General features: G+C 45.5%; 1 protein-coding gene across 3 annotated transcripts in view; it reads left to right on the top strand.

Annotated features, from left to right (window-relative positions):
* DPF3 (double PHD fingers 3) overlaps nt 1-18814 on the top strand; it is a 245479-nt gene that overhangs the window by 144635 nt on the left and 82030 nt on the right. For all 3 annotated transcript variants that reach the window (XR_013999029.1, XR_013999030.1, XM_081140395.1), the window contains exons 5-6: nt 4570-4665; nt 12617-12695. Coding sequence is in view for 1 of the 3 variants with exons in the window: in XM_081140395.1 (XP_080996521.1) it covers nt 4570-4665; nt 12617-12695 (175 nt within the window). In the remaining 2 variants the exon portion in view is untranslated. The remainder of the gene's footprint in view (nt 1-4569; nt 4666-12616; nt 12696-18814) is intronic.

Raw genomic sequence — 18814 nt, 5'->3', positions numbered from 1 at the left:
TATCTCAAGCACCCAAGCAGTGCCAGACACACAATAAATGTTTATCTAGAGAGGGTGCCTGAGTGAAGAGATTCCTCTGAGTCCCATCCCTAGTTCTCTCCCTCCCCAACACTGCCCGCTTTCTTAGCTGACCTTTCATCCCGAAACAGAGTTCTGCTGTGCCACCCTGTTGCTAAAAATCTTAGCTGAAACACTTGTGTTTCCTACTAAATAAATCCAAAATGATGAGTGTGTCCTTCCTGGGCTTCTCTCTGCTCCTAACCTGGTTTTTGAGCTTATTTCCCACTCCTTTACTCCCTCAGTTTTTCAGCCTTCTTCCTCTGTGTCTGTGTGACCACTGTGTCCTTAATCTGAGGCGCCTTTCTTCCATCTCCATGTGTACCAATTCCATCCATCTTTTAGGCTCAGCTCCAATACCACCTTCCCCATGAAGCCTTTCTTGATCCCACCACAGCCAGAGGGTCTCTTCTTGCCTCTGGCTTTTAGGGGAATCTAGTACTTTTTTTTTTGTTATTCATATATTACCATCTGTTTTTGGACTTTCAGATCTTTGAAGTCAACATCTGTCACAACTGTATTGCCCATTAGAGTATTTTTTGCTCATTTAGTGTAATGTGCCTGAATCAGTGAGTGGGACAGAACTGTTGCCCAGAAGCCTTGATGCTCTAGTGTCAGGCAGCCCTTTACCTTTAGAGCTGTCATGGGTTTGAGTTCTCAGGCAGCACTGGTCCAGTATATGGGTTGTCACTGTGGAATCATCATCACTGTCATTCCTAATGTAAACTGAATGTCGACTATGTACAGAGCATGGGACTACCATCTACTGTGCTAGAAACTGAAACCAGGACCATAAGCCAAGTGAATGTACATGTTTTTATTGGCTTTGATTATTAAAGCAAAGTACATATGTAGTAAAATGGACAGTTTTGTTAATATTTTTCATTCATTCATTCATTCAACCAAAGTTTATCAAGTGCCTCCTCTGAGCAGGCACTGTGCTAGGTTCTAGGGAAACAGAGAAACCAGGAGAGACCAGTCCTCTCCGCTCATCCTTATATTCTGGTGTGACAGAAAGCGGGTAAACAAATAGAATAGTTTCATTTCAGGATGAATGCCATGAAAAGAACAGAATATGAGGATTCAGGATAAGAGAAGAAACAGAATTTAGGGAGAAGGGAATTTAACCTCCGTGCTGTGGGATGAGAAGGAGCCAGCAGTGTGAGGGATTTAGGGAAGAGTCTTCTGGGCAAAGGAACAGTTTGTTCAAGGGCATCAAGGTAGGTCTGGGCCCGTTTGCTGAAAGGATCGGGCTTGTGTGGCTGGAGCACAGTGCCAGGGAGAGAAGGCCTAGGATGGAGGTGGAGGAGTGAGTGGGGCCAGACTACTCCAGCCTCCCAGAACATGGAAGAGGCTCTTGATTTCATGGGAAATGACAAAGGAAGCCATATGGAGGATTTTAATCAGGACAGTGAATTTGTGTTTCATCAACATCCCCCTGGTCCCTCATGGAGGGGAGGGTAGATACAGGGCCAGAATTGGAAGGAGGGAAATCAGGAGATTTCTGCAGTGTTCCAGGCCAGAGATAATGGAATCTTTAAAAAGGAATGCCTTCTTTTTAAATAAAACACAACCACAAGCCATTGTTATCATCACTGTAAAGATTGTTTAGAGTAACAGGGAGAAAGTTATTTTAACATGTGTTTATTTTCCAGATAATGTCCTTGGACAGGGAATGCAAGTGTGTTCCTGGGGATCAGCTGCATCTCTAGTTGGACACCTCTGCCCTTCACTCCTAATACAGGATACCCCTCTTCTTCCTGTGCCCTGAATGTGACCTTTGTTTGTTAAGAACTCTTGCTTCTTTTGGAGTTATGTAGAGAGGCTTCTGATATGGGGGCCTTGTTGCAGGAAATGCAAACACACTGGGGTGGCTGCTGTCACATCTGAGGCCTGGGACACACATAAGAGGTTCTAGTGACTCAGGGAAGCCAATGGGAAGAGGGAGGGATGGAGCCTGAGGGAGAAGTCAGTTTACTTCTAGATATTGAGGCGTGTGGCACTTCTGGGGACTAGCTCAGCTGCCTTCACCAGTCTTTCAATTTCCAACCTGGAGTCTGCATCGCAGGTAATAAACATCTTCATAATAAAAAATGAGAGGAGTCAGAATTGTGCCAAGGTGCTAGAGGCAATGACCTTTAAATTTGAGGCACTTAGAACTTACGATGATGAAATGACTTTGAGACCCAGAAAGTTTGCAAGATGGCTATATGAACAATAACAAGAGTCATAATAACTACATTTTTTCTACCGAAGGCTGCAGAGCATTTGACTAGTCCTTGTCTTGCTTGGCTTTTGCTCACGTTTCCACTTTCTTTCAAGAAGCCAGGATGCGGGGGGCTAGGAGGCTTGCTCTGGACCTGCACCAGCATCTCCCAGCTGTAGGCCACAGGTCATGTCCAGCAGACAATCCTCTGTTAGATGGCTGAAGTTGGCCCAGAGACTCTTAAGTGCTGTTAGCTCATGGCTTCCCAGGTAAACCTAGTAGAGAAGCCATAGAAGAATTTACTATACTTGTTTTGAGTTGTTTTGGAAGATTTGGTAATTAGTATCCTGACCCCTGTGACTGGAACAGAATTCTCTGATGGAGGGGGTGGTGGGAGAAGGAGCAGGTCTCTGGTAACTTAACTCCTTGGCTTCCTGCTTTGAGGACAGGCCAAAGGCATTGTCCAGGAGGCCACTTGAACAGTGACGGTGATACCAGATATTGGTGTGGTATGTGCTGCTTTTTAAGCTTGTATATTGCTGTGTGATTGTCACATCATCACCACAGAGTGGATGCTGTTATCCTGTGTAACACTGCCCACTCACTTTGCTAGCCTCATCTTATGCCAGTCTCTTCCTGAGCCACTGAGCTCTGATCACATTGGCCTTTTTTCTGCTCCTGGGCAAGTCATGTTTCTCTCCCTGCCTCAGGGAGTTTGCTCATGCTGTTCCCTCTGCCTAGAGTACTTCCCTCTCTTCCTTCTCCCTGTCCCCATTCCAAGGCTAGTCTTTCTCTCCTTTATAGCTCAACTTTCTTAGGTCACTTTCTCAGGTAAGCCTTACCTGACCCTCAGATTAGTTAAATTTCCTTCTAACACCCTCTAGTAGCTGCTCGAACTTACTTGTCACTGTTTTTTATAGCAGTTGTAATTATATCATCATATAAGTTGTTTAAATCTTCACTAGACTTTCAAAATCTGTTTGGAGCCAGGACTGTAGCCATTTTCTGGCTTGTCTAGCACAACACCTGCTATGTAGTCAGCACTAGACAATGTTTGTTGGTTGAATGAGTGAATGAAATTCTGTTTTATAATTAGGAAAAGTGGCATGAAGAAAGGATGACTCACCCAAGGTCATACCATGAACCCATAAAGAAACCCCCAGAGCCTCTGACATGGAGTCTAGTGAGCTCCATGCTCTTTATCCCACTCCCTTATCCCACTCCCACTCTGGGGACTGGGTCCTCTGCTACAATGTCTCATCTTTCCCTTAAACCTAGAGATATATACCTTTCCTGACCTCCCTCAAACAGCGTGAAGTGTTCAGGTCCCCACAGGAGGGACATGCCATAATACACCTTGGGATCTTTAGACACCGGGCTGAGAAACAGATGGGAAATTCTGGGCTGATGAACCTGACCTTGCTTTGGTCATGGATTTGCTGTATGATATTGAACAGTCAAACCTGTTTTCAGCCTGTTTATTTTTTATTTAACTAATTAATTGATTTTTAATCCTTACCCGGGGACATGTTTTTTGTTGATTTTAGAGGGGGGGGGAGAGAGATAGAAACATTGATGTGAGAGAAACATCGATTGGTTGCCTTTTATATGCACCCTGACAGTGGATCGAACCTTCAAACTTTTGGTACACAGGAGCTTCCCGGCCAGGGCCATCCTCAGTTTATTCACCTGCAAAATAGAAATGGGACTCTTTTCTACAATGACAGACCTGTTTGAGAGAATTAAATTTATGATCTTTAAGCTCCATTATAAGTAACGTTCTGTAATTTAAAAAAATCAATTTTTCCTTAAAAAATAACTGGGTGGTTATGAACAACACGTTAATGTCAAATTCTGGTCATATGAACAGGAAGTTACTTGTTTTCATCAAACAGGGCAAGGTTCCAGCATGGCAGGGAAAGGAGAAACCTATTTTCATATTTAGGAACAAAAGGAAAATTACATTAAAGAAAGTAAGTTTGACAAAACATCTTGGGTCCACATAGAAAATTGCCCCTACCAGAGTATTTTCTTGTAGAAAACCCTTCTTGGTTACAACTCAGGAAGAGTTGTAAAAGGTTGGTGTTTGGGGGAGACTGGGCTGGACAGGGCCCAGGGGTTTGAGAGAGAGTTGCTGTTGCCCAGGGCTCAAACTCTGGGCAGCATTTCGGAAGCCCTGGTTCTCAAGCAATGGCAACGCCTTCACTTTGTTTAAACAAAACAGAACACCCTCCCAAATTACCCTGACGGTTTTCTCCTTTGTATTTTATTTTTTAACCCCTCTCTTCATTTTCTTGTCATTTCAGAGGGTTTTGGAAAATGATGAAAATGTGGAAGAAGGAAATGAGGAAGAGGATTTAGAAGAGGATATTCCTAAGCGAAAGAACAGGACCAGAGGACGGGTAAGCTACGACTCCATGAGGAGCGAGAGATCAGGGAGGCTGAGGCTGAGGCCACGCAAAACGCTCGCCCCCATTCAGAGTCCCGATGCAGCTGGAGAGCATGCCCATGGTCTTACTGCAGAACACTCAGGAAAACCTTGAGGGCTCTGATCCCAGGTGGTAGCCGCAAGAGTTTACAGCTGGAGAAGAGGCAGAGGTGCCCCGAGGGGAGGGGATGCTGAGGGTCTGGGGAAGGTTGGGGCTGAGATCAGTGTGAGGGTGGAGAACAAGGAAAATGTGACAGTTGTCCTCGTTACTTGGTCATAAAAGAAGGCTGAAAGTTTCCTGTCCCTGGGACTGCCGCAGAATGACAGGGTCAGGATACCTACTTTGTGGTGTGCTTTATTAGACAGAGAGGAGGACCACAGCTGATGTTTCCCAAGCAGTATGGCCTGGGCTTTGGAGGCTGGTGGTCATGGAATGTGGCAAGAAAACACCAGAAACAAGGGGAAATCTGTGGTGGAAGGAATAAAAATATGAGAATGGCTCTTGAAGGGAGGGAACCAAACCAGGGTGGTGGTCTCAGGTATTTAGGTTGGTCCTCCAGAGTCTTCATGTTCAAGCCCAAAGGGGCTTTTCATGGTCAATTTCAGGGGTCTGCAAGGGTACCTGACAGTAACCAGGTGGAGAGGGACCTCTGGGTGTAAACTGCTGCTTTTCATCTAGAGAATTAATTCTCTTAGTCCTGTATGGCTCCTTCAGGCTCTAGGCAGGACCCATACATTTTCATGGACAAGAGCCTAGTCCTGGGTGCCCCCTATGTTTGGATCTAGTGATAATTATGGCATACCTGTCTACCCCTGTGGTTCTCATGCCTTCGTATACAACAGAAACACCAGGAAAGCCTATCAGAATGCAGGTTCCCAGGACCCAATCCCAGAAGTTCTGATTTAGGAGGTCTGGGGCGGAGCCTGGAGAGCTTGATCATGACAAAGTTGGGTGGTTGGTCTTAAGGAATTTCTCATTCTAAATTTGGTTGAATGATGGTATTTAAAGTGTTCCTCTGGCCTTTACTTCCTGAAACTGGCAGTTTGATTAGAGACTTGATTAAATTCAGGATATTTGTGTGTGTATAAATATTTTTTTGGTGGAGCAAGAATCTTTTCTAGGTGTGATGTTTGAGACTTACTGTGTCACATCAGGAGGCATACGCTGTCCAGTTGTTCTTCTGGTGGTGGTTAAATTGATGTGTGGATTTGGGTGCTTCAGCCTGAGCTCTTCTTACTAAGTTCCCCATTGAGTTTTCACCTAATTGCTTTTTTTGGGTTTTTTTAATCCTCACCCGAGGATATTTTTTCCATTGCTTTTCAGAGAGAGTGGAAGGGAGAGAGAAAGAGAGAAGCATTGATGTGAGAGAGACACATCGATTGGTTGCCTCCCATATGCACCCTATCCAGGGCTGGGGATTAAGCTTGCAACTGAAGTACATGCCCTTGGCTGGAATCAAACCCAGTATCCTTCAGTCTGAGGGCCGACACCCTAACCACTGAGTCAAACTGGCTAGGGATCACCTAATTGTTTTAGCAGCCATTGATGAACTTGCTTAGACCCTTGAGTTCATTGGAAGTTACAGAATGATGAATATCTAATTCTATCATTAAGGGAGGCTTTAGAATATAGAATTTCTGGGCTTTTGGTGAACTTCAAGAGCTGTGTGTCACTTCCAGGCCTGCTTCCTTCCCAAACCAAACTTAGCAAGTAGATTGTGGAAGGAGAATGGTCTTCACATCTCCATTCCCGACCTAAACACGAATAATTGAATTCGCAGTTATTAAGTAGGAGGAGGGGGTCTTTGTATGAACATCAGAGGCAGTGGTTAGCAGCAACAGCCCTTTTTACTTACTGTGTACTTACTGTACACCAGGCACCGTGATGAGCTCTTTACAGTAAGAGCTGACATGCGGAGAGTGATGACTGCACTTCATACTCACCCACTGCCCACTGCCCACTGCCCACTGTCCTGGCTGCGCAGCTACTGAGCACTTACAGGGTTGCTAGTTCAAATGGAAATGTTATGCAAATGTAAAATAGGCACCAGATTTCGAAGACATAGTATGAAAAGAATGCAGAACATCTTCATATTTTTGTATTGATTACATATTGAAATGATATTTTGGCTATATTGGGTTAAGTAAAATATGTTATTAAAATTAATTGCTCCTGTTTCTCTTTTTACATGCTTTTTTTTTTTTTTAAATGTATGTACAGGAAAATTTAAGATGACACGTGTGGTTTGCATTGTATTTCTATTGGCCATTGCTGCTTCTTTCATTCCCATAAGTTGGTGTTATTTCCACAGAGGTTAAGTTACTTGCTCAAGGCTATCCAACCTAGTAAGGAAGAAGTCAGGATTTGAACACAGGTCCATGTTTTTTCCACTGGGTCATATGTAGCCCAGTCCCACTTTTTTGAATGAATGATTAAATGATGGAAAAAGAAAAGTCATATTTCAGCTTTGTGGGAGCTGAGAGAAAGCCTGAACATAGCAAGGGGGCTGGATGGGGTCTAGACCAGCTCCGGACCCACCTCATGTTGGCCAACGGGCAGTTGAATGGCTCTACATTGTGCAGTGACATTGCGGACCTGTCACCCATGGTGGGAGACATGGGAGGACCCACAGGAATGTAGTGAGCCTGCCTGGGCTGGAATAAGTGTATGAGGCTGCTCAATTAATCCATCCTTTAAAGTGGTTTGTTCAAGCTGCTGCTGGCTTCTGGAGAAGAGTCATATCCATTTCTGTTGTCAGGACTGAAAGGCAGCTGAAGGCCATGCATCTGAGCGCATGTTCTCTGGACTGCAGCATCAGTATCACCTGGGAGATTGTTAGACATGCAGGACCCCACATTTCACCCTAGAGGGGCTCAAGTGGAGCCTGCACTTTACTAAGTCCCCCAGGTGTTTGTGTGCTCATTGAGGAAACCAGGCCTAAGGTAGTGTTTACAAGAACAGCCTCTGTATTGTTTGAACCATGAGTTCAAATCCCAGCTCTACACTTACTATTATACTTTCAGTGAATTATGTGACCACTGTGACCTTGACCAAATTGTACTCTGGGCCTCGATTTCTTCATCATTAAAACTGGAGTAATAATACACAGCCAATTTTGAGCGCTTAATAAAGGCTAGATATTATTAGGAGGGTGCAACCAAAGGGAATAGCTCTCAGAGTTCTGACAATGGAGATTCCCTGAGGGATAAAAGAAATTCAGACCCAACAATGAATGATTGTGTCTGTGGTAACTTTAGTCCAAGAAGTCCAAGCTCTTTAAAATTCATAAAATTCTTGTGAGTCATTCATGCGAGTATTATCAATCAGTAAATATTTATTGATGCATTGTGGTGTAGTTCAGTGCTTCTCCAACTTTAACGAAGCACCTGGTGATCTTATTAAACTGCCATTTCTGATGCAGTAGGTCTGGGGTGTGGGGACTGAGATCCTGCCTGGTTCACAAGCTCCAGGGTGATGTCAGTGCTGCTGGTCTGAGGACCCCACTTTATTATTTATTTATTTATTTATTTATTTATTTATTTATTTATTTATCTTTATTGATTTCAGAGAGAGGAAAGGAGAGGGAGAGAGAGAGACAGAAACATCAATGATGAGAGAGTCATTGATCAAGCCCACAACTGGGCATGTGCCCTGACCGGGAATCGAACCCTAATCGCCTGGATCCCAGGTTGACGCTCAACGGCTGAGCCACACCCGGCCGGGTGAAGACCCCACTTTAAATAGCAATGGGTTCTCAATTTTTTTCTCTCAGGAATTCTTTGCTTAAAAATAACTGAAGGCCCCCAAAAGCTATTGTTATGGTAGATTATAACTAGTGATAATTATCAAAAGAGAAAAAAGGTTAAACTTAAGGATACATAAGCACACAGAGTGATGACATCATGTCCTGTAGCCTCTAAAACTCTATTATACACTTGTGAGAGTGAAAAAGTTCAAATAAGATTTAGTACTATTATGAAATAGTTTCGATATTGCGGGATCCCTGAAAGAGTCCCAGGGACCCCCAGGACCTCTGGATTACTATGTGAGAACAACCAACTGGTACAGAGAAACTGACTTATTGAGTTCATCCTAGTCAAGAGTCTTTGATTGCAGGAAACTCAACAACTTAGGCAAAAATGGGAAGTATTTGAAAAGCTGCTGGGCTGTTGCTCCAACTTTGAGCAATCTTTGGAGATTCAGACCTCAGGAAGGGCAAGAGAGTGGCAGGGATTTAGGGTTGGGAAAGAGTAAAGCACCCAGGAAGCTTCTGGCCTCTACCTCTCCTTCCTTCATTCTTTTGTCTCAAGACTGCCTTCTCTGCTTCTCTGTGTACATGGCCACCATAGCTCCTTAACTGATGAGTCCCTAGTTCAGGTGGCCTGTACTAACTCAGGCCACTGTTTCCCAATTCCAGGTTCTTTGGAGCTAGAATCTGATTTGTCCAGGTTAGGTCAAGTGTCCACTCCTGAGCCAGCCAGCCAATCAATTCTGGCCAAGGGGAGCAGGGCCATGTGGTACAGTCTTGGCTGTCATGGCCTACCAGTGTGTGAACGGGAGATGGAGTAGAGTGGGGTGGGCAGTTCTCAGAGAGGGAGAACTGGTTTCTTTTGGGTAGTCAGCTTCAAAGTTTTCTATAGCAGAGGCAGAAACCTTGGTCCTGCTTCTTTTACTGGCTCTGTGACTATGGAGAAGTTATGAACCCTTCCTGGACCTGTTTCATCAAGAGCCAAATGGGAATAATATTTGCTCTAACTCATAGGGTATTGTAGGAATTAATTGAACTAATATATGTGAAAGAGCTTTGGATGCTATGTGTCCAGCATAGTACTAAGTGTTGGGGATGCATAATAAAGTATGAAATGCATCTTTGCTCTCAAGGATGCTGGAATTAAATTGAGGAGAAAATAGTAATAGCCATGATACAATTAGAAAGCAGCAGGCTTCTGACCATGCACTAACCAAATGCAGTAAGAATTCAGACGAAAGAGAGAGATCAACTTGGGCAAAGAAGGGAAATAACTTGTTGAGCACTTCCTGTAGATGTAGCACTGTCCCCTGTGGTTTCACACATCTTAGTTCTTTCTCAACAACCCTGCAGTGGAGGTGTTGCTATGCCCATTTTACAGTTAAGAACGTAAAGCTTAGGAGGAGTAACTTGTCCAAAGACAGATGGTTGGTGTTTAAACCTGTGTCTGACTTTAAAGTTCATGCTGTTCTTACTCATCAATGTGGCAAGAAGATTCTTGGGGGAGTGGGATGTTAGCAGGGCTAAAGCATGGATCAGATGGGGATGGGCAGAGAGGCTGATCCATGACAGGGATCATTAAAAATACAGGTATGGACATAGCATGAGCTCGAGGTGAACCTAGGGGGATTGGCACTAGGTCACCATTGGATGTGTCAGTGGGTTTTAGATGGCAGTGAATGAATGACCATGGGTTCCTGTCCTTCAGTCCTTTTGTCTAATTGGTCTAGGAGTCTTACAGGATGGATGGGTAGGGTAATGAAGAGGTAGAACCCCAGTATGTGGGTTCTTTGAGCAGTTCAGGGGTCAGTTAATGAGCTCCTGGAATAAAATGTGGAATAGAAGGGAAATGGAAAGCCTAAGATGGCCTTTGAAGGAAGAAACAATAGCATTTGGATATAGAGGATGAAAGGGAAAAACTAAAGATGATTGACTCACTGACTCACCCACTGATTGATTCACCCATTTATTCAGCAAATGCTTATTGAGTGCTTCTTGAATGGCTGGCCCTGTGTCAGGATCCAAGGATAGCTGTGGCCCAAATAGACATGTGCTCCACCCTCACGTGGGGGTGACAGAAGAGTCAAGTACACCAACACATGTGCAATATGATGCCAGACAATGTTAAGTGCTGGGGTGAAATGGAAGGCAGGGTGGGGGGAAAGAATGATGGAGAGAGCATGAGTAGACAGAAGTTGGTCAGGGAGGGCTCCCCTGAGGAGGTGACATTTGAGCAAGATGAGTAGGATTCTGAATTTCCAAGCTTGAGAGATTCCAGGAGACTATAAGGGGGCTACTGCCACAGCAAGAATCCCTGATTTGTCCTTTCAGTGTCCTACAGGCATGACCCTTCTTTTGCAGTTGAGGAAACTGAGGGGCAGGGAGAGTGTGGGAGCCTGGAGTCACCTGGCTGGCAGTCCTGCAGAATGAAATGAAACCCTGGCTCCCAGCAGGGCTCTCCCCTTCCCGCTGGCTGGAGCTCTGTGCCTCCAATTCCACAGAGCTCCTCCTGTCCCTGGAGGTATTTTTAGTCTCTCAGAGCCCCTTCCCTGAGTCTGCTGTTGCCTCTGTCATTCTGCCTGACTTGCTTTCACCTGCTCCCAGGCGACTGTGACAGGGCTGCGGGCTGCACACGTCAAGCTGTCCCTGGCTTCACTGAGGGTGTATGTGTGGGGAGGGCAAGGGCAGCTGAGGGTGACCACCCTTGGTGTCATGGGCAGGCAGGGAAGCCTGTCAGTGCCTCAGGGTGACTGCCAGTGCACCTCCCAGCTCCCTCTCTGGGTCAACTCTGAGTAATGAGGGCGAGTGGAGGGGGCCCGCTGGCTGTCATGTGTATAGGGGTGAGGGGCTGGGAGGCAGAGGGAGGGAAAGAGCAGTGGAAGGGAGGAAAAGAGGGAGGTGGAATTTTGTAATTTGTTGTGGAGACAAGCTGAGGAGGTGGTAACTTGCCAGGTGGTGTTGATTGTGAAGTGTGTGTGTTTGTGTGTGTGAGAGAGAGAGAGAGAGAGAGGGCATGCACACACAAGCAAACATCTCTGGCCTTCTGACACTGAAGTCCCCAGGGCTACTTTTCCAGGCCAGGCCCCTGGGACTGCGCCATTTTCCCCACACCCCAGGTTGCTGCCATTTTATTTCTCATCTGCTGTGCCTTTCTCTCTGCCCCCAAAGGCCCCAGTAGGCCCTTTCCTGAGTTGGGAGTTTACTGCTACTCATTACCAGAGAATGACCCTGAGGAGGCTAGGGTGCTTGCTACACACGTGACCAGTGTGGGACTTCCAAAGGTTTAAAAATAACCCTTGCTGCATTCTTGCAGCTACTGTCCTGGGGCTGCAGTGCTGCCTGCTACCTCTCTAGCTAGTCTCGTCTAGCCCTGGATGTAGAGCTCTCATCTCACTCCTGCCCAGGCTATGCTGACCCTTTCTGGAGATGTACACAGGGTGGTGGTATCAGTAGTCAAGCATCAGGAGACCTTGAGCAGCCAAGGTTTCTGTTATTGGCTGGAGGGTCTAGGCAGACCACACAGGGGCCTCAGCTAAAGCCCACCCCTGTAGAGTTAGCCAAGCAGGGAGGGGAGCTCCTCACAGTCCTGGGCTCATGCCCTGTGCCCTGATGCCATGCCTGGCTGGCTCTTGAGAGACTTGAGCCGCAGAGTGTGAACAAAGGAGCTTGGCGTGATAATTGTAATTACGCTATTTGCTCCAATAAGCCCATCATCTGTTCAGCAGAGGGGAGCAGGTTGACATCTCCATTCAATATCAACAAAGCTGGAAGGCTAAGGAGTTGAACAGGTCCTACGAGCAACAGTAGAGTATGGAAATGTGGTCAGTAGAGGTTTTGCAGTGAGACTGTCCTGAGTTAATTTCCTGGCTCTGCACTCAGCTGAGTGACCTCAGGCAAGCTACTTACCCTCTCTAATTGCCTCAGTCTCCTGATCTGCTAAGTGGAGTTAACAGTAGTATCTCCCTCTGGGAGTTGTGAGTAGCTGAGCAATTTGGGGCAAGTTATCTAACTTCTCTGGGTCTCAGTTTCCTGGCCTGTAAAATGGGTTGGTATTGGTACAAAGGTGATGAAAGTTGAATGAGGAGATGTAGGTGAAGCACTCGGCCTCACAGAGTACTCAGAAACTGTAGTGATGATCAGAATAACAAGCATCGTGATACCCCAATGTCTCCTCAGGCCCGTGGCTCTGCAGGAGGCAGGAGAAGGCATGACCCCGCCTCTCAGGAAGACCACGACAAACCTTACGTCTGTGACAGTAAGTACAGGCCATGCTGCCTTCCTTCTCCTGCCCCTGCCCGTAGCCCCACTGTTTCTGGTACTTCCCTGGCTGTCAGCCCCCAGCTTCAGGCTTGTTGGTTCCTCCTCTGGGGCCTGCACCCCAGCTCGCATGCCTGCACTTCACCACAGTCACCACCTCCTCTTGCTCCCTCTTGCCCCCATGTTTCTGCGTGAGGAGAGCAAGCGGGAAGCCTCCCTGTCTTGGATGCCGTGTTCCTCTCTCTGGAAGTTGCCTTCTTTGTGGCTTTACTCCTGCTCTGTCTCATTCACGCTGTCTCCTTAAGGTTCACCCCCTATTTCTCTCTCTAGTTCAGAGAGTTACAAACAAAAGCATAACTCAAAATCCTCCAACAAAAGCACTTAGTTCCTGTGGCTTTTCATTTGTTTCCCTTTAATTTTCTTTCTTTCTCTTTCTCCTGTCCCACAAAGGGCAAGTTATGAATCTTTCTCTGATGATGACTTAGTTAGTAAATGGCCCTCGATCCATCTCCAGCCTTTATTGCTTGATTCAGAAACATCTTTTGGACAAGTGGCTGCCTGGCTCCTGGGTTTAGGGTCTGCAGACAGGGCTGGGGGAGGGGGAAGGCCAGGGAGAGTGCTGGGAACAGTGGCGGTGGGTGGACCAGAAACCTCCTTTTGGAGGCTTTGTTGTCAACTGGAAGGCTTTGTCTTCCTCGGCCACCAGAGCATTGGATGGTGGGTTTAAAATCCTTGCCCTAGTTATCTTCTCACTGTATTGGGCGCCATCTGCTCATTCCACGGCAAGGGCAGCCCTCACAAGCTCACGCCCTGACCATCCTCCCTTCCCAGCTTTCTCTGAGGATGCCGCTCTGCCTCAGGACAGAAGGGGCTGCCTGAGAACTGCAGCGAAGTGGCTGAGGCAGGGCCCTGGTACGTGGTCCCTTCCGGCGTCCGTCCATCTTGCCAGTGGCTGCATTCTCGGAAAGCAGGGAGAGAACTGGGAAGAGGGGGCTCAGGAAGTACTTTGGCGTGGTGCCATTCCCCCCCCCCCTTCACTGTCTCTTAATTTCAAAAAGTTGTTCTGTGCCTTGTGGGGTGACAGTTTGAACATTTTGTTAGAAGACCTCAAACTCCATGACTCCACTTAGCTTTTTTTAAAAAAAATTTCTCTTTATTGTTGAAAGTATTATAGATGTCCCCCTTTGCCCCCTCCACTGACCCCCCTCCCTCCTACCCCATGAGGCCTTCACCGCACTATTGTCTATGTCTGTGGGTTATGCATATTTGCATGTCAGTTCTTTGGTTAATCCACTTGGCTTCCTAGCACAGCTTGCAGATAACATTCATGAGAAAACTGCAGGTAACATCTCCATCCCAAAGCAATTCCGTTTTGGGATGAGGAGATTGCCGGGCATGGGGTCTGATTCTGGTCTCTCTTGCTGTACTAGGAGGTACCTGCTTTGGACTGGGTCTTACTCCTGAGTGGGGTTCATCAAAGCCCAAGCATGCTGGCCCTGGGGAGACTGGCTCTGGGCTGGGAAAGGTCCGTCAGACCCCCACAGAACAGGCTTTCCAATGGTGTGGCTGGAGAGCTCAGCTATCAAGAATGCCAGCCACTACTCTGGAACTGGGGCTTTGCCTCTTGATTCCTCTTTTTAAAAACTTTGTTTTTATTATGTAATTTTTCTGCTACCATAGACAGTGGAATTACTTTTTGCTCTATCTCTACGCCTCTCATTGGATTCTTGGCCAATGTTGATGCCCCGTATTTCCAGACACTCCGTGTGTCCTCCTTCACCCGCCTCAGTTCTTCTCACTCCTTTGACATCTGCCTCCGCAAGGTGCCCTTTGCAGGTGTCCCTCCCTTGCCTGGTTCCCTCTTTCTGCACAAAGGGCTTGCATGACACCCTCTCCCCAGCTCTGGTGGCTTTGTTTAGGGGCCCTCAGTGCCATTGCTTTCCCTGTTCCCCTCCCCACAGGGTCTTTTCCTCCTGTTTATGCTGTTGTACTTGGAGGCCTGATCACAGGCCAGGTGTTGGCTTTCTGGAAGTCTCCACGTCTGATTTCTTGGCTCTGCCTGCACAGGCACTGCTTTCCTTTTCCTCTCTTGGGGGAGCAAGGTCCACCCTGGATTGCCCTTCTCTTTCTGGCTCTCTTAGGAAATTGTGTGGCAGCTCAGTGATTAATAGACTTTATTTTTATCTGGTGCCCTTCAGACATGTGATCCTTTGGGATAGAAATGACCTTTGGAGAGGTCACAAGTCCCACCCCGCACCCCCATACTCAGCAAGGAATGCTTTTAATAATCTCTAATGCATCCTAAGTAGAGAGGTGTCTGGTCACCTCCTTGAATGTCCCCAGGGATGGTGTTACCATTAGCTGACCTTTCTTCCATAGTGCTTTGAATGATTGTTTCTCCTTAATAGGAACTGAAAATTTTCTTTTCTTTAGGCTCCCTTATCTTTTGTGCATCTTTTCCCATCAAACAGGTACATTGAGCATTTTGTCTATTCTGGAGGCACTCTTAACATCTCCCTGTATTCTTGGTTTACCTAGGGTACGTCCCATAACCTCTGCGACAGCCTGCTCTGAATTTCTTTCCAGCACTCCCATTGGAAGTAGCACCAAGGCCATTTGGCTGAAAGCCACATTTTCTTGTATATTTTACACATCACTTCTAAACACCACTTACATCTATAGAGTCTAGAAGTATCTGACTACCCCATTGCACTGTGCCCCATCTCAGTGACTTCCCACATGGTCAGAAGTAGCTAATGCCTCTCTATGTGTGCGCTCTTTTCTACTTATGCATTTGATTATTTCTTTGTCCATAAATCACTCTGCATTTGGTCCTATTGAGTCTCAATAAAGACATATACTAATATGTGACTTCAATATACAGGATTCAATAAAGGCAAATTTAAAGACATTTCCCAGTAGTTAAATTTTATTCTCCACAGATTGGTGATCGCTGCCATTTTTGTATCATTTGTGGTTTGATTTGCATAATCCCCATTCCATCTTTCCAGTTATTTATGAAAATATTAGGCAACCTTGGACCCCACCACCTCTTTCCGGGTTTATGTGGAGTAGCAGTAGCTATTTTTCAGATGTGATTGTATTTAACCCTTCCTGGTTTATATTTAGAAATATAGGTGTCCTGTTACGTTCTTGGTCCAAGCTTCCCTTTCAAGATGGGTGGTTGAAATATTATTTTAGCTGTTAACTTCAGGTGATAGATAGTTTGCCTATTGCCTTTCACTCAGCCATTGGATTTATTTCATCTCAGAGAAATATTAAATCATCTGAAAATAATTTATATTTTACCCAATCTATGGTGTGTGTAGATGAATACTTCATTTTCTAGCAAGTAACCAGTCTCTATTAATTATCCTTAAAGTTTACCAAGTGTAAGGATTAAAGTTCTGTTTCTTCCCTTTCAATCTCTTGCTGAAGGAGAAGTGCTCATTACCCACAAACAATGCAACTGTATATAACTTTGTGGGAAAGGCTGTCATGCTTGCCAAGGTATGAATTTGGACCACTGGCACAGAGATAACCTGGATGTTTATTAAAATATAGATTCTGGGCTTCACACCAGACCTCTTGCATCAGAACCCCTGGGAGCAGGCCCAGGAACCTGCATTGTTCAAGAGCTCCTGAGGGGAGACTCATGAATACTGACTTTTCAGAATGACTGGTCTATTTCATTCAAATTCGAAGGTTTCTGGCAGACTACTCAGCCCTTTTTTTATTCCCTGCTTTTTGCATCTGGAAGTTCTAGAGTCTCCAGGAATTCTCTAGGCAGAGTGCCACCGGCTTGTATCACTGTTTTAGTTGGTCTCTTTAGAATCTTTCCAGTTCTTTCAGCACTGATATAAAACTCAGCAGTCCCGTATAAAACTCAGCAATCCAGCACTTGACATTAATTTACTTAATAGCTCTAAATCCTAGTAGTATCATTAGTCCCCTTTTATATGTGGTATGATAACAGGAGATAGACATATGAAAGGAATCCTTGGGTTTGGGCTACCGGGATGTTTTAAAAATCATTTCAAGAGTTTGCCTCATCTCTTCCTAACTGCGCCTGCCCCTGAATTTTCTGTTAGCATCCTTGGGGCAGATTCCTGATGAGAGACTGCATTTCCATTTTCTTTGTTCAAGGAGCATCATAAGAAAGAAGACAGTAGTGATGGGGTGAGATTTGGGGAGAGGAAGAACATTTTGTCTCTAAGCCTTAGCCATTTAGGGAGGAGCAAAGCAGACATTTGCCCTTTTGCTGGCACAGTGGAAATGATTTGTGAAGTTTTTTTCTCTCCTTAAGATATTTTTAAAAGAAATTAATTTTACTATGGAACATTTTACATTTAAATGTTAAATTGAATTTTAACATTTAACATTTAACAAATTTTTAAGTGTGCAACATGTATTGTTGACTGTAGGTGCAGTGTTGTGTAGCAGATCTCTAGAGCGTACTCATCTTGCTCGATGTAGACTTTATGCTCGTACACTCTTTAATGCTATGGATTTGACTTTTCAAGATACCTCGGAATTGTGGAATCAGGCAGTATTTGTTTCTTCTGTGACTGGTTATTTTAGTTAGTATAACGTCCTCAGGGTTCATGCATGTTGTTACATATTGAAGAACGTACACTTTTTAAAGGATCAATAGAATTCCATTGTATGTATATACCCTATTTTCTTTTTTCATTCATCTGTTGGTGGACATTAGGTTGTTTCCACATCTGGTTCTTGTGAATAGAGCTGCAGTGAACATAGGAGTGCTAAGATCTCTTTGAGATCTTGATTTCAATTCTTTTGGATAAATACCCACAAGTGGGCTTGCTGGATCAAATTGTAGTTCTGTTTTAAGTTTTTGAGGAACTTCCATACTGTTTTCCGTTGCAGTCTCACTGGTTTGCATTCCCACCAATGGTGTACAAGTTTTCCAGTTTCTCCACATCCTCTCTAGCACTTAATCTTTTGTAGCCAGTTTTTTCTGATCATGGTGGTAACTCCTGCTAATGGGCACTTACAGTGTGCAGAGCACTGTGCTAAGCATTTTACATACATTGTTTCTGTAAATCCTCACACTAACCTTGAAAGGTAGCGATAGTTGACCTCACTTTTCTGTGAAAAAATTGAGGCTCAGAGAGGTGAAGGGACTTGTCCAAGGTCACACAGCTGGTTAGTGCTAAAGCTGGGATAGGAATGCTAGTTTCTCCAAGTCTAGAGCTGACATACCCCAGGACATCTCCTTACAAACTGTGGATGAAATATGCCCTTCTACCTGGAGTTTGGTTTTCCCTGCCACCTTGTTTATGAGGTGAAGCCTGCTCCACTGTTGACAGATGGCTTCTTGATGTCACACTGGCAAGCTGGAGTCATGTAGTAATTATGATTGAAGTGAATTTTGAGCCTTTTAAATTCTCCCCCCACCTCCCTACCCCCTAAACTGAGGCATTTGGGTGGATTAATGACAAAGGCTGGGAGTGTGACTCATCTCTGAGTCTTGCCCGGTTTACATATTGGGAGTGAGTCCTCTTAACTCAACCTCCATATCAGTAAGAACCTTCTCTACCACCCTTACCCCGCAGACATGAAGTTTTAATTATATGTGTTTAGCCTGTGACTGAAACTGTGACCTCTTCAGCATTACCTCCCTTCTAGAAACCCAGTGGAGTGTAACTATGTCCAGTTGGGGCAGTGTCAGAGTAGGGTCTGGGGTCCCTTTTCCTGCTCTTTTTGGCTGTGGCTTACTAGAGGGAGGAAGGGTATGGGGAAAAAGGCAAAGAATCCAGGGCCTGGTCCTGGTTCCACCCTCAATGGCTATGGTACCACTTTCCTCACTTGTTAGTGAGGGTGGCTCCTTTCTTGAGTCTCTGATCTCCCAGATCAACATTCCTTCCCCACACTGGGCTCCTTTCTTCCCAGGCAGTGGCTTAACAATGAGGCCCTTCGCCCAGGAGACAAGATGTCAGACTGTGGGATATCACAGAATCTCTGCCATGCACAGGCCCAGAGGAGCTGCAGGATGGGTGGACTGGTGCATGGGGCAGCCCCAGAAAATCTGCTTGACTGCAACCTCCTTAAAATTCCTCTCGTTTTCCCCATACCTGAGTGCACAGGGAGAAT

Source organism: Miniopterus schreibersii (assembly GCF_964146895.1).
Source record: "Miniopterus schreibersii genome assembly, chromosome: 1".
In the NCBI taxonomy this organism is placed as follows: domain Eukaryota; kingdom Metazoa; phylum Chordata; class Mammalia; order Chiroptera; family Miniopteridae; genus Miniopterus; species Miniopterus schreibersii.
This window is presented reverse-complemented; position numbering and strand designations above follow the sequence as displayed.